Source organism: Helicoverpa armigera, chromosome 24 (assembly GCF_030705265.1).
Source record: "Helicoverpa armigera isolate CAAS_96S chromosome 24, ASM3070526v1, whole genome shotgun sequence".
Lineage (NCBI taxonomy): Eukaryota > Metazoa > Arthropoda > Insecta > Lepidoptera > Noctuidae > Helicoverpa > Helicoverpa armigera.
Genome location: NC_087143.1, coordinates 8,042,239 through 8,056,340, shown reverse-complemented (window position 1 = coordinate 8,056,340; position 14,102 = coordinate 8,042,239). Strand labels below are relative to the sequence as shown.

The window sequence follows — 14,102 nt, the reverse complement described above, 5'->3', positions numbered from 1 at the left end:
ATGTAAATCTTTTACACCTGCAAAAACTTGTAAGATGTTTATTACTTAGAATTAACGTGATCTTCAAACTGCATCACAGGAATGCTTTGACGAAATTTTACAGGTACCTACTGAACCTACTTCCGTACGTACCTACTACACCGATTTCCTCTGTCGATTTTCTTCATGACCTAATCTTGGAAGAAATTGTACATAGAGCAAGTAAGGTTTGGAAGAAAGTCACGAGTAAAGCCTTGTATAAAATATCCATAGTGTAGTAAGTTAAAGTTAGCGAGATGCGGGCTTAGCAAATAAAGACACAAAGTGGAATAGTTTCCTTGTAATTTAGCGAGTCTGCTTCATGTATTAGGAAGTTCCTGTTTAAATTATCTTGTTAGTCATGGGGTGAAAATTTTCTGAATTAAAACATAAGAAACGAAAGCAGTTTGACCTCGGGAACTTCTGTCCAATTTGGGAGATTACTTCAGAGTTAAACATCCATTTATCGAGAAAGGCTATAGGCTACATTTTATCCTGCTAATAATAATATTTATTTTATTGAAGCTACATAGGCTCACTTGTTAGTAATGCTTATACCTAAGGGTTAGTAAATTAAAATTAAAATTATTTAGGGTATGTCCTGACGAACTATGACCTTTATAAAATGGCTCAACATACGGGAGTCGTTCAGGTCAGATAACGTCTTCAAAATGCTATTGGAGCTGCTTCGTAATCTACTCAACAGAGAGGCGGTCTTATTTCTCATAATCGCATAGAAGTCGTTTGTATGAGCTTCAGCAAACATAGTAGACGCACTACAAAATCTTGGCAGCCCCAACAGCACTCTGAAACCGTTATTATATTGCACTCGCAGAACATCTAGGGCCTTCCGCGTATAGTTGACCCACAGGGCGCCAGTGTAGAAATTCTGGCAATAAGCTTTAAAAAGGGTAATCTTAGCCTCTACGCTACAGCGAGCGAACCTATGGGCCAACATATTGCATCTAGCTGCCAGAGTCCTGCGCTCGCGATCCATGTCTACCTGATCTTTAAGGTCATCTGTAACATAATGGCCAAGATATTTAAATTGGGTAACCCTTTTCAGAGGCACACCATTCAATGAAATGGTTGGTTTGTCGCAAATTGGTTTACCAGGGGCCCCAAAGATCAAGTATTCACTCTTCCTTACGTTGTACATAAGTCCATGCTTCACTGCGTATTCCTCACATGTTCTCAACATTTCCCTAATCGACCCTGCCGTTGGACCCAGCAGCACCATATCGTCTGCATAGCTCAGATTATTTACAGAAACATTGCCAACTTTACATCCTACAGGCTTACTGCTAAGTTTAACAATCAGCTCATTCAAGTACAGGTTGAAAAGCTTGGGTGAGCTTATACCCCCCTGCCTCACACCGCACTCCAACCTGTACTCCTCTGACAAACTGTTTTGCCATCGTATCTGATTAGTCTGGTTACTATACCAATACTTAAATAGACACAAGACTTCCGAGGGTACGCCCACTTCCCTGAGCTTTTCCCAAAGGACATCGTAGGAGACCAAGTCAAAAGCCCTTGAGAGATCAAGGAAGCAGGCATACACTGGAGTACCTCTATCTACATAGTATTGAACAGTTTGCTTGAGACCATAAATTGCACTTTCTGTAGAGAGTCTTGGTTTAAAACCGAATTGTGCGTCATGAATACTCAACCAATTGTCTAGTCTATTGTCAAGCAAACTGTCCAATATCTTCGCAATGATAGTGGCCAGTGAAATGGGTCTGTAGTTCGCCGGGTCTGATATATCACCAGTTTTGTTTTTAAGGATTGGCACTACTATAGTCCTTAGCATGTTGGAAGGCAAGTATGAGTGTTTCATACATAGTGAAAAAAATAGAGCCAGTACCCTAGGTAGATGTACACCAGCATAACGCAAATGCTCAATGCTGAGACCGTCATGACCAGGAGATTTACCGCCAGCCATTTTGGTAATAACTTTTGTTACTTCTTTGGCACTAAAACGTATAAGCTCACTGCCCTGACAAAACTCAGCACCAAACACCCCGCTGCTAGCGCCTAGAGGAGATGTTACCTGAAACTGGTTTTTAAACAAATTGGCTATATCTATCGGCGAACCACATTCCCCTACCTTCACAGGAAGGCTTGGCCTAGCATCAAGCTTATTTGTAGATTTCCAAAATTCTTTAAATTGTTTCTTGGATCTATGCGATGCAATAATATCCATTTTCAGTTGATCCTGATGCTTTTGGCACCATTTTACTCTTCCTCTGAACAATTTTTGACTGGCACGCATTTCGTCCCATAACCTGCCCGACTTAGGCTTATTGTTTTCAAACCAAGCTTGATACTTTAGCCTCGCCTCCATGTGTAGTTTACGCACATGGCTATTCCATCCCAGAACACGTCTCCCTGATTTAGGCTGATTTTCACTACAGGTTATTTCTGCTGCCTCAATCAAAGTGGTCACAATTTCGTTGTACATATGGTCTAGGACACTTTTATGCTCAACATTTTGACACAATTTGTCACCACATAACTGAAAAGTGTCTGGATAATTTATATTTTTAAACTTACTGTGACATATATCATGATACTTACTAGTCTGTAATTGAGTTCTTTGCCTCCACAATACTTTATTATAAGTCTTATATATGGACACTTTTTTCGATGGAACTAAATCAAGATTACACTCAATTATTAATGGAAAATGATCTGACCAGTAAACATCATGACATATAGTCACATTGGCAATTGTTTTCAATGCGGCTTGCGTCACTACACAGTGATCCAACCATCTTTGACTGCCGTTCATATCACTGATATAAGTAAAACAATCAGCTTGCAAGCCTAATTTTTCAACATCGGCACACTGCCATTGGTGCTCATCGCAGTAAGTACATAATTCATTCCAAAAGGGCTGACCGGGATGTGAATTAAAATCGCCTAGGATATAGACGGCTTCAGCATCATTACTTTCTACTACAGCAGATATTTCACTTAAACAATTGGTAAATTCTACTAGGTTATCCACGCAATCGGTAGGCATATAAACACTAAATACAATTATGGACTGATTTTCTAAACAAGCTCTTATGGCTGTTAGTCTAACACTATTACAATTAATCACAGAAACAGATTTAAAAAATCCCTTACGCCATAATAATGCAACTCCGCCATAAGGGCGCCCTTTAATAATGCCTTGTGAAGTATCAACTGCTGATTTACCAGTGTATTCAAAGTTATCATTAATAGTGCCAAGAAAATGAATATCATGTGATAGAAGCCATGTTTCTTGGAGGGCAACCACGGCCGCAAACTTACAAAAATCTCGAATACTATCTACAGACCTCTTCACAGATTTACAATTAAAAGATACTAACTTACTTGAACATAAACTGTGTCCATCACCCATTATCCTGTTTTATTAACACTCGACACAGAAGCTCTGTCTTTAGATTTAAACACAACAAATTCTCGGAAACGAATACCTTCCGGCCAAAATGAATCACTAAGAAATGAATCCACTTTATCTTTGTTTACATAAAATTTATAAGAATTATAACTACGTTCCTTCTTTGTATTTATCAATTCAAGTTTAACAGATACTTGAGTTTTACTCTTAATGTAATCTACAATGTTCTGTTCACTGGTTTCTTTGCATACATTTGAAATATACAGTGGAACTTGATATAATGCTGCACGAAAGTTACAGTTAGAATCGTAACTCGCAGTTCCCGTGTTACTCAAAAACTTATTTCGCAATCGTTTTTTGTATGACACCTCTGTCCAACCATCATTGTTTCCTCCTGTTAATTCTTTACAAATAGCATTAGAGTTATTAGATATTGATTGTTTACTCAAGATCGGCGAAATTGCGGCGGCCGCTGCATACGTCGTCTGCGCAACTGTATGAGTCATCCGCTCCGGTGACTTCGGCTCACACACACTTATATTATGGTTATCTACATCGGGGCGAGCACTCCTTAGCACAGACGATGCGTCGACATCTCCTACCGTCATTAACTCATTATTGACCTTATCATTATTTCTGCTAGACGAGTTTTGCGAATGTATTTGCTGTATTGCAGGATGATTTATAATACTCGTAGTTTGTGATAAACCCATTAGGTCGCTATCAATTTCACAGCTGTTCGATAATCCATCTTTCCTCACATTTATCGGGTTAATCTCGTTGCGTGTTACAGGTTGTTTTTTAAAATATTCACTAAGTTGTTGATGTGAAACATATTCCTGTTTAAAGCATCCCATTTCTTCCTGCAAAGTTGTTACCTTATCTTGAATAATTAATAGATCTTTCAATAAACGAGTGGCATCCAAATGGTCAAAAGTTACTGGTGGTAATTTGTGTAACTCTTTGGCCACAAATATAGGTAACTTCTCCGGATCCGATGCGTCTATATACTTTAATAAATCTATTATGTCTTCTAAATCTTTGCGAGACTTGGCATCCTTTTTTCTATTTATCATTTTCTTCAACGGTACTGCCTCGAACAGTAGTTTTTTTAGCTATCGCAACTTCTTCCGTCGGGAAAGCAGTCACACATATTCTCAACAGGCTATTTTCGTCCATCACATGTATCTTATTGCACATAAATGCAAGCACTTCGTTTATGACAATATTGCAATTACTACACTTCACTATATTCGCTGCCATTGTTCACCGAACAGCTGAGCGACGCGTGTCAATGACCTCTCTCGCGGGCGGTCAGCTGACGACTGAGTTAGTTCGAGTTCGAGTAAGTTGAGTGGGCTAAGTTCCCACGGGGCGCGGGTGGAACCACTGGCGGCATCTAGTTTCATATTAAACCTAGCACTCAAAAACTCTGTCTATTTTTCCAAAACCGCATCATCGGGTGACTACTACATTTAATTCTAAGTATGTACTAATCAAAGCTAGTACCAGCATCCTGAATATTAAGATGAAACATATACCATGCTCACACCATCATCATCGCGTGAACGGCTGGACCAATTAAACTAAAAATTAGAGGCGTGGAATCTTAAGTCCGGGAGAACACAGGATAGTTTTTGTCACGGCTACGGGAAGCAGTTATCTCGGGAAGCGGGTAAAACCGCGGGCGGAAGCTTGTCACCAATAAACCTACAAATTGCAGCAACAACCATCCTCAATGAGACTTCCTCATACCCACCAACCATGGAAGTTCCGCGTAAACAAGAGCTCGGTACTTTTATCATCACGACATTAATATGCATTGGGTGTCAGCAGACATGTTTGAAATATGGTGGCCGGTCGCTCACTGAATACAAATGGTACAACCATGCTTCATTTATTCCTAGTCCGATATTGAAGACGTCAATTGGTGGGTAGACGAGCGACTTGTTGGTGCGACTTTTTTGTGTTAGACTGGTGATGGGTGGATAAAAAATCGGATTGATTAGTACTAAACCTATACGGCGACAAAAGCAGCTTAAAAAATGTGACATCAAAAATAATATTTCACATCGAAGTAGGCAACATCGTTTAAGATTTTGAAAAAATTGCCATAAAAAATCTATTCTGTACTTTTGTCTGAAAAGTAGCAAACCACAAAAAATATTTTTGTTGATAATATTGATGAGATACTCTTTCATGTTATCAAAAATCTGAATGAGTTAGCAAAAATGAAACCATTTGCCTAATAACTTGACACACGAGCGCAAGACATATTTACATAAGATATCTATTTTTGGGGTTTATAAAAATAGCGTTTATAAAAAAGCGTACACGAATTGATAAATTATTTGGATAAATATCAGCTTACTTCATGAGAAAAATAAATATACCATTCAATAAAATTATTTTCGTCTGAGAGATAGATATAGGAACATCTCAATCGAATTTATTCGCAGAAAACTCTGATCTTGGAGATTAAGAGGTTTTGCTAAAAATATCTTTCGTTGTATTTGTGAATCCTTTAATAAATTATTGCTGGAAATATGCGTCTTCTAAAATATAACAGTCGTATATCATTTGAAACCAATAAGTATCAGTACTTCAGCAGGTTTTCCTACAGTACAGAAAAAATACAGAGCTTTTTCTCAGCAGAGGCCAAGCCAAACCATCCAAATTTAAAATCGCACATTTTCCTTAAACAATTGCGCTTCGAAATGTCCTGCGACAAAAAAGTCGCAAGTCTACCCACCCAATAGCCACTCAATAACAATCAACGCATTACGATTTAAAATAAGACTGACACAGTACACAATAGTCGTTTGAACTAAACGGTACCATGTGGCTACGATTCCTCACTTTCTGCATCTTAGTGTCACTTGTCCTAGTTGGTGTACTAAGTACCATATACGGCCGACCAGTCATCAACGTGTTTTTTAGAAGATGCTGTAATGAGGACATCGAAAATGATCAGACTATCTTCACAAACCTTAATGATAATTTCCTAAGGGAAAGACTGGTTAGTGACGGTATGTTCTCTGATGATGAATATGTCGAAGTTAGGGATGTAACTGTGAGTGATGAAGGGAATATAGACTTGGTTGGTGATGATATTGTGATAAGTAATGATGTGACAATAAGTGATGAAAATGTGACTAGCAGTGAAGGTTAGAACGATTATTTACTGTGAGTTGTAAATGGTGTAATAGTTGAAACAAAAGAACAATGTGAATCTATTCCAAGACTGTGAGAAGGAAAAGAGACTGATAGCAGTTACCTACTCTGGGAAAATTGATATATTTTATGAAGATGTTTATGTTTAAGATATGTGATAAATATGATAAAAATGGGTTGATTCAGCACATGGATTTGTTGGGTACTGTTGTAAGAGCCAATATAGAGACTACGATGAAGCTGATGTGGTAAAATAAACAAAAGACCATCCTGGTCTTAAATAAAAAGTAAAAGCTAAAAGTTTTGAAAGACCTGAAGTTCAATAATGAGAAGAAATAAATAAAATAAAACTAATAGCTGAAAAATCCTCATCATCAACGCAAAACTTGGATTTGTAATCGTCCGTGGATTTAAGCTAGACCATAGCAAGCATAATTTAAGCAGGATATCCACATATGGTTTCAGCTGTATCCGGTTAGCTGAATCCAACCAAGTTGGGAAAAGGCTGGGCAGATGATGACGACATAAATATTATGGTATCTATACATACAACAGTCAATCAGTTCCCTTGAACAAAAGGTTTTATTGTTCTAGAATATTGTACTAGAATGCGAGTATTACTATTGGTATTTAATACTATGTTTTATAGTCTACTAGTATACCACAGAGTATATTACCTGTTTCCTACGGTTTTATCCAAGTTCTGGACGGTAAAAAGGTAGCTTCGTCTTTTCTCACGCTTTAGATTGTCTATGTACCAAATATTTAAATCGGTTCAGTAGTTTTAAACAGATAGAGCTACTTAATACTTAGGTACGCATTTATAATATTAGTAAATAAGGGTAATGTGTTAAAGGTTGATGTGTCATCTGTACCTATAAACAACAGTGGTGTACCTAATGGGTCAATATTAGGCCCAGTACATCAAATTATTTGAATGCCCACAATTTCCTTATAATTTCGCAAGTTCTGTTCTTAAATATTAATTGAAATAACGCCATTATTTTGATGATGTCTTGCGATAATGGCCAGGCTTTTCAGTTTGTTTGAAGTTATTGATAGCCTACTGAAAATTACTCACAGCAAAGCCTTCTATTCCATTGTATTTTGAATCTTATGATCTTCTGCACAAGGATCAAATTCATTTGTACTTAAAGTTTGGTTGCGAAATTTTCCCTCAGTCATAAGGTTCAAAATGCTATATCACACTTTAGCCACTCACACTTCATTTGTGTTTACAAGTGGCGGTTCCTTCAGTGAAATTTGACCCTTATTGTAATAGGAGTCAATTGATGGATTGTTTAATCAATGGTTTACTTTGAATTAATTAAGAGTATTGTATTGAAAGACTTCAGTATTTTATGGCAGCTATGAATCAAGGGATAATGAGTTAATTTTTCTTTATTTTTTTATGGTGGCATTTTATTATTGTATTGTTTATTATATTATTGTTATTGTTTGTTAATGAATGCTTAGTACGCCGATCAAATAAATTATGGATTATGTGAAACTCGATGTGGCAAGAATGTTACTTATGAGATGCTAAGCGAGGGCCATTTCGCGTGATTGTGACGCATATTTTCCTTTTACCATATTCTTCTGTTTTTCTATTTCATTCCTGTTTTGTTTTTTTTGTGTGCTATATGTATATTCGTTTTTGATTTGATTTAGATAGAAGAGTATGGAAGGAGAAAACATGCTGCGCCGACCACAAATAAAATTGGGATACGGGTAGGAGGATGATGAATGAATGTCGACTATTTTCTTAGTGGCTGAGTAATTAGCAGCCATGCTGAATGTCACTGGTTTGATTTCCGGACGGAACACTGGGTGTTTGTTCACATATGGTTTTGTGCTTGACATTTTAAAGTATGATTGGTAATGCATCTACGAGATGTAACATTTTTGTTTAGGAATAGGTATGTAACGTTTTTTGTCGTTCAATATGTTTTTTTGGGTATTTATTTATACAGTTTATTTGGGTAGTTTACTCTTAAAAACAGTAATGTATATTATGTATAGTGCCAAAGATTTATTGTAAAGAATTATACAAATGCTAAAGTCTATACTAGTTTTAATTCAACAACCATAATCTGGATTATCTAGCAGCTAATCTTCTTGATATTGGTCGAACTGATGTTGGTTTTAATATTTCAGTTACGTCTTCATCTTGTGTACTTTGATCAGCAACTTTATTTGGTGGCAATTTCTTGGATCTGAAATTAAAAACAGTACATTTAATACACAAGTACTAATTTTAGCTGCCTAGACTTTGCCGAAATTTGCTGGGGTCGGTTTTCAGTCTAACCAGGTGCAGCTGAGTTCGAGTGTTTTACATAGAGCGACTAGGTATCTGATCTCCACAGCCCAGTTATACGGGAAAAGAGGGTAGGAAGATGACTCAAACAGAGACAAAATTATACATACCTGTTAAATATTAGTTGGTTAGTCAGGTTAATAACTGGAGCTTCGACGAGTAACCACATGACGTAGCTAAGACCTGTAGACGCAACTAGGGTCCCCATCGCATCTAAAAACTGGAAGAAGGACCAAGAACATTGTTAAAAAAGTAAAACCCAACCAACATACAAAATCGCTTTCTTGTGTGGTTTTCACACATACATCTAAGTGTTATATTTTTACCCTATGCATGTTTACAACTGTCGAAAGTTGCTCTCGATTTCTCAGGGTTTCCATCATTAGTTCCTGACCTGAAGACTATGGGACCTACCTGGGAAGTATACCCTGTTTCATATGCAAAATATATTCTTTGTTCAATACAAAGAATGTATTTTGCATATGAAACAGGTTCAGGCATCTTTGCATAGTCGGTGAACATACAGAATATGATCCTGATGAATTGAAAACCTTCACCTTTTTGGGAAGTCGGTTAAATAGCCATGTAAGACATACAAATACATAAAAAAATGAAAATTGTAATAGACAGCCATGTTACTGGGAAGTTTGTTCTTCACCGTTTCTTCTTCCCAGCCATAACACAGGGGGTGCTGTCAATTTTACAATTTTGACGTTAAGTGCTAATCTAATTAGCATATTTTAATAAACGATTTGATAAGGAAATAATCTTGCTTACCAATGAATATGTATCATACGTGATGGGTGCTCGTTGTATGTACTTCTTCCGTTGTATAACTAGAGGATGGATCAGGTATATACCGTAGGAGAGTTTACTGAGAGGGGTGAATGCCGGCCAGTTTAGTATGTCTGAAAGTATTGCTGGAAAGACAATTGATTTATTAGAGGTAGAAGATGGGGTTTAGAGAGGTTTATTGTTGAAGAAACTTGAAGTAAGTAAATAAAAATCTATGATCGATGTAATGAGTATGGGTAGATTGTGTCAGCGGTTTCAACCACATCTCGTGAAAACTTCTTCATCTGGATAATATATTACTCTTATCTGGCAAACACAGATTCTGTAATACATAGACTTTTTCGATAAATGGGCTGTGTAACGCAGTTTTTTTTTCAAAACGGACCAGTATTTCCTAAGATTTTCTCATTGAAACAAACGAAAAAACTCTTCAGCTTGAAAAATTGCAAAAACAGCTCAAAATTGGTTAAAAGTAGCTTAACAGCGAAACATGTTATTTTCACTATGACTTAACTTTTTCATACCATCCTTTATTTACTTCAGTAGAAAAAAACAGAAGATCTATTTTGATTTCCACGTCTTTAATACTTACGAACAGTCCCATACTCGCATAACCCTATGATACAACAGATGCTCACAGCCCAAATCACCCTGTTGGTAGCAGCTACCACAGCAACTTCTAGAGGCTCATAGTCTCGAAGGTAGTAGTATTTTCCTAGTAAACTGATAAATGCCATTGTTGGTAGGGCTATTGCAATACCTAATGTAGACCATGTCTGGAATGAGAAGGAAAATTCCATTTAGTTCCTACAAGAATAAATATTGATTTAAAAACGGATTCAGACAATTTTTACAAGACAAGATCTCCTGGTTAAAAGCCGCGAGGATAGATCGATGATAAGGTTAAGCAACGCTTGGTGTGGTTGGTCCATGGATGGGTGACCATCTTGTGAGTGTCATAAAAAACTTTTCTGTATTTTAGAAGGCACGATAAGCTGGTGGCTTTTATTCGAAGATCTTTAGCTGTTGTTACGGGTAGTCAGAAGCCAGTTAGTTTGACACCAGTTTTACAAAGGCTATTGGTTGCCCGGGCAACTGGGGTGTGGATGTCAGATAGGCAGTCGTTCCTTGTAAAACACTGGTACTTAGCCGCATCCGTTTGGACTGGAAGCTGTTCCCAACATAGTTGTGAAAAGGCTCGGGAGATGATGAACCTACTTTAGACACAGTCTTCCTATAATCGTCAGGTTTGTAGAGAGTCATGAGGTATCCCATGGCGACTCCGACGAGGTAAGCACCAGCGCGACTGTAGCTCGGCGTGTAGGTGATGCTGGCTTGCCAATACTCATGAACGCCACGATACCACTGGCTGCAAAATGATATAGATTTATCGGTCAACTTTCTGGAGTAATGCTAATTTTTAAACGACTTCAAAAATAGGAGCATCTCAGTTTGACCTGTATTTTTAACTAACTGCAGGAAAACGGAGGTTCTCAGCTTGACCTGCATGTATGTATGTTTGAGCGCGATTGAACTGATTTTAAGGTGCTTTTCAGTATAGTATTTGTCAAAATATATTATATATGACGGCGCCACCGTCGATGTGTCAACCGTCTATCTGTCAACGGTGGACCTTATATAAAGCGGCGCGCGCGCACGACTCGGGTCATTCGTTCGCCGACCGTTGCCGAGTGCACACCTCCCACAAATTCGTGATAAATAATTGTAGTGACTAATACTGTGTTAATTGGAATGAACCAAGTGATTGTGTGAGAACCCCTTTGTTTTATTTAACGATGTCGGATCCTGACGCCGACGTATATGTATATTTAAGGAGAAGTTTTTAGTATATCTGCGGGATTGTTCGACAGAGTTACCGCGGCCCTAGTAAATAAAGGGCTTATGAATTAACATGGTGCGTATTAATCAGTACGAGTCTGGCACTCTATAAAATCATTAATATTGGATCATCCATTTTGAAGCTTTACGTTTAGTTTACGAAAACCTCTCATTTGAGGTCTTCAAATTCACGTTCTTACCCAATATCCATAAAAAACACGACAGGCAGTCGGTACCAATATGTCAGAACTGCTGGAACGATCAGGGACAAGGTTGCAGCGACTCCGAAAGCAGTAAAACCAAGTCTTCTGTTCTTCTTGTAAAGGTAGAAGAGTATCGTTGCCAAAACTGTCAGCTGGTAGTCACAGGATATGTACCAGGTCACTACATGGCACTGAAAATAAAAACATGAAATGCATCACTAAGGAGGAAGGAAGGATTTAGGTCAGGCACCTTCTTCTAGGCTAAATAGTTACTAGTAAAATAACGAGGCGTTCTGGTTCTTTTACACATCTGTGTGACAGATTGGTTTTGATGATTTGGTTTTCAAAAAGTGGGCAGATTCCAAAGAAGGCTTATAAGGGTATTTTGGCTCGTTACTTTTTTTGAAGATTTTTTGTAACGCTCGTCATTTCTTCTCCATGGCACCCACTTTTAACATAAATTATAATGGCATCCGCTGGTTTTGCCTTTCAAAATAAAACTGGACTAACAACTTAAGCATGCATTAACATTTTTTTAACCTACTTACAGCAGTTTTTAGATCAGTGTTAATCATGAGTAAGCTCCATATCCAATTTTTGGCACATACATCAGCTTCCACCTTATTGCTTTGCAACCAGAACGGACCTGACCCTGCGTGGTGAGCCATTGAAGTAAGGTAGAACATGACTATTGCAAAAGGTCCAATTAATCTGAAATATAAAAAATACTGATCTTACCGAGAGGGTATTGGGTTGCCCAGGTATCTGGGTTGAGGAGGTTAGATACGCAGTCGATCCTTGTAAAGCACTGGTACTTAGCTGCACCCTTAGCTGGCAGTTAGACTGGACGCCGACCACAATATAGTTGGGAAAAAATTCTCAACTTCTTCGAAGGAGTGCCTGTCTGACCTCCTCAACCCAGTTACCCGGGCAACCCAATGCTCTAGGTAAGACTTATTGGCTTCTAACTACCCGTAACCACTGCCGAAGATGTTAAAAAACTGGCTTCTGTGTGTTCGGTTCAGAATAAGTTAAACAGTTTAGATGACATACCTAATATAACGTTTCCACAGGACGCTGAATAAATTTTGGGGTCTATTCAAGTTGCTCAGAAGGCCCTTAACGTGAAGAAGACCAGATATGGCCAGGAAACCATCCACAAACACATCGCCATGAAGAAGGGTACTTATTATACCCTCAGTACCCTGTAATTAATACAAATTCCTATCAAATGCAAAATAGTGTGTTTGAATGGAACGGCTGCCCATCAGACGTTTTGTACGACAGATTTTTTGTAGGACGTTCTGACTTAGACAGCACACAACCGACTTTTATTAGGCCGGTAGTTTGTTTGGGCTCACAAATCATTATGAAGATGTATATTAGTAAGCACATAAAAACGAACAGATATTTGGCCGATATCAGGTCGACTAAAAACTTTGATTGAAGTCCCAATATTCTCAAAAAGAAGTATGAAATCAATTTACCTTAAAATCTCTCATATTGGCGACTCCAAACATCATCATATAGAAGAACTCGTGTATTGTTAATATCATAAATGCTGATAAGAATCTGATGCCGTGGAGCGCCTGAATTTCTCCATTGTTCTTCTTCACCAAGTCTTCAGTATTCGTCTTAATGCAGAAGGATTTTGTTACAATTGATTCTGAAATATTAGGTACTTATATTATTTTTAAAGATCGATCTAGGCTGATCGACGCTTCTTGGGACCAAAATGCTGGCGATTCAACGAGGGAATGCTACCAGCTTCTTGGGTACGCTCCCAGTCAACAGCGATACGGACGAACTTTTGAAGCAGAAGCCAGTAGGTCTGGCAGTCAGTCGTACCAAGCGGTATTGGGTTGAGTTGGGGTGAGTTCAGATAGGCTCGCGCACGCTCCTGGGGTTAAGGAACACTTCTTGGGATTTTGTTAAGGAGCAAAATGACAAGCGAGTGCCTTTTGTGCAAGAAATAAATAACTTACGTAAACTCTTTGTGGGATGATCTTCTTCGGCAAAAAAACTTTGATAGCAAGTGGAAGTTGTGGCAGTAATTATCAACGATCCTATTAGTATTCTGAAAATGAATTTTGGTTTTTATTTCATACTAGCTGATCCCGCGAACTTCGTATCGTTTAAACCTTCCCTGGAACTCTACAAACATTTTAAAACCAAAAAAAGCCAAATCGGTCCAGCCATTCTCGAGTTTTAGTGAGACTAACGAACAGCAATTCATTTTTATATATAAGAATACAAGAATACATAGACCTACTGCAGTTTCTTACGAAACGTCAATAGACAGGTGCACAGGTTCCAAGGAGTGGATCATATGAAGAAGAACCGGATATCAAATAAGTTCTGT

General features: G+C 38.0%; 1 protein-coding gene across 1 annotated transcript; it reads right to left on the bottom strand.

The window, feature by feature from the left end:
• Positions 1 to 8,684: 8,684 nt before the first annotated feature.
• LOC126056586 (nose resistant to fluoxetine protein 6-like) lies at positions 8,685 to 12,408 on the bottom strand. The gene is made up of 7 exons (XM_064041006.1): positions 12,289 to 12,408; positions 11,738 to 11,931; positions 10,917 to 11,067; positions 10,291 to 10,474; positions 9,681 to 9,823; positions 9,014 to 9,123; positions 8,685 to 8,802 (listed from the first exon to the last, which is right to left on the bottom strand). Exons 1-7 carry the CDS (start codon positions 12,406 to 12,408, stop codon positions 8,685 to 8,687), a joined length of 1,020 nt encoding a protein of 339 aa, XP_063897076.1.
• Positions 12,409 to 14,102: the final 1,694 nt, after the last annotated feature.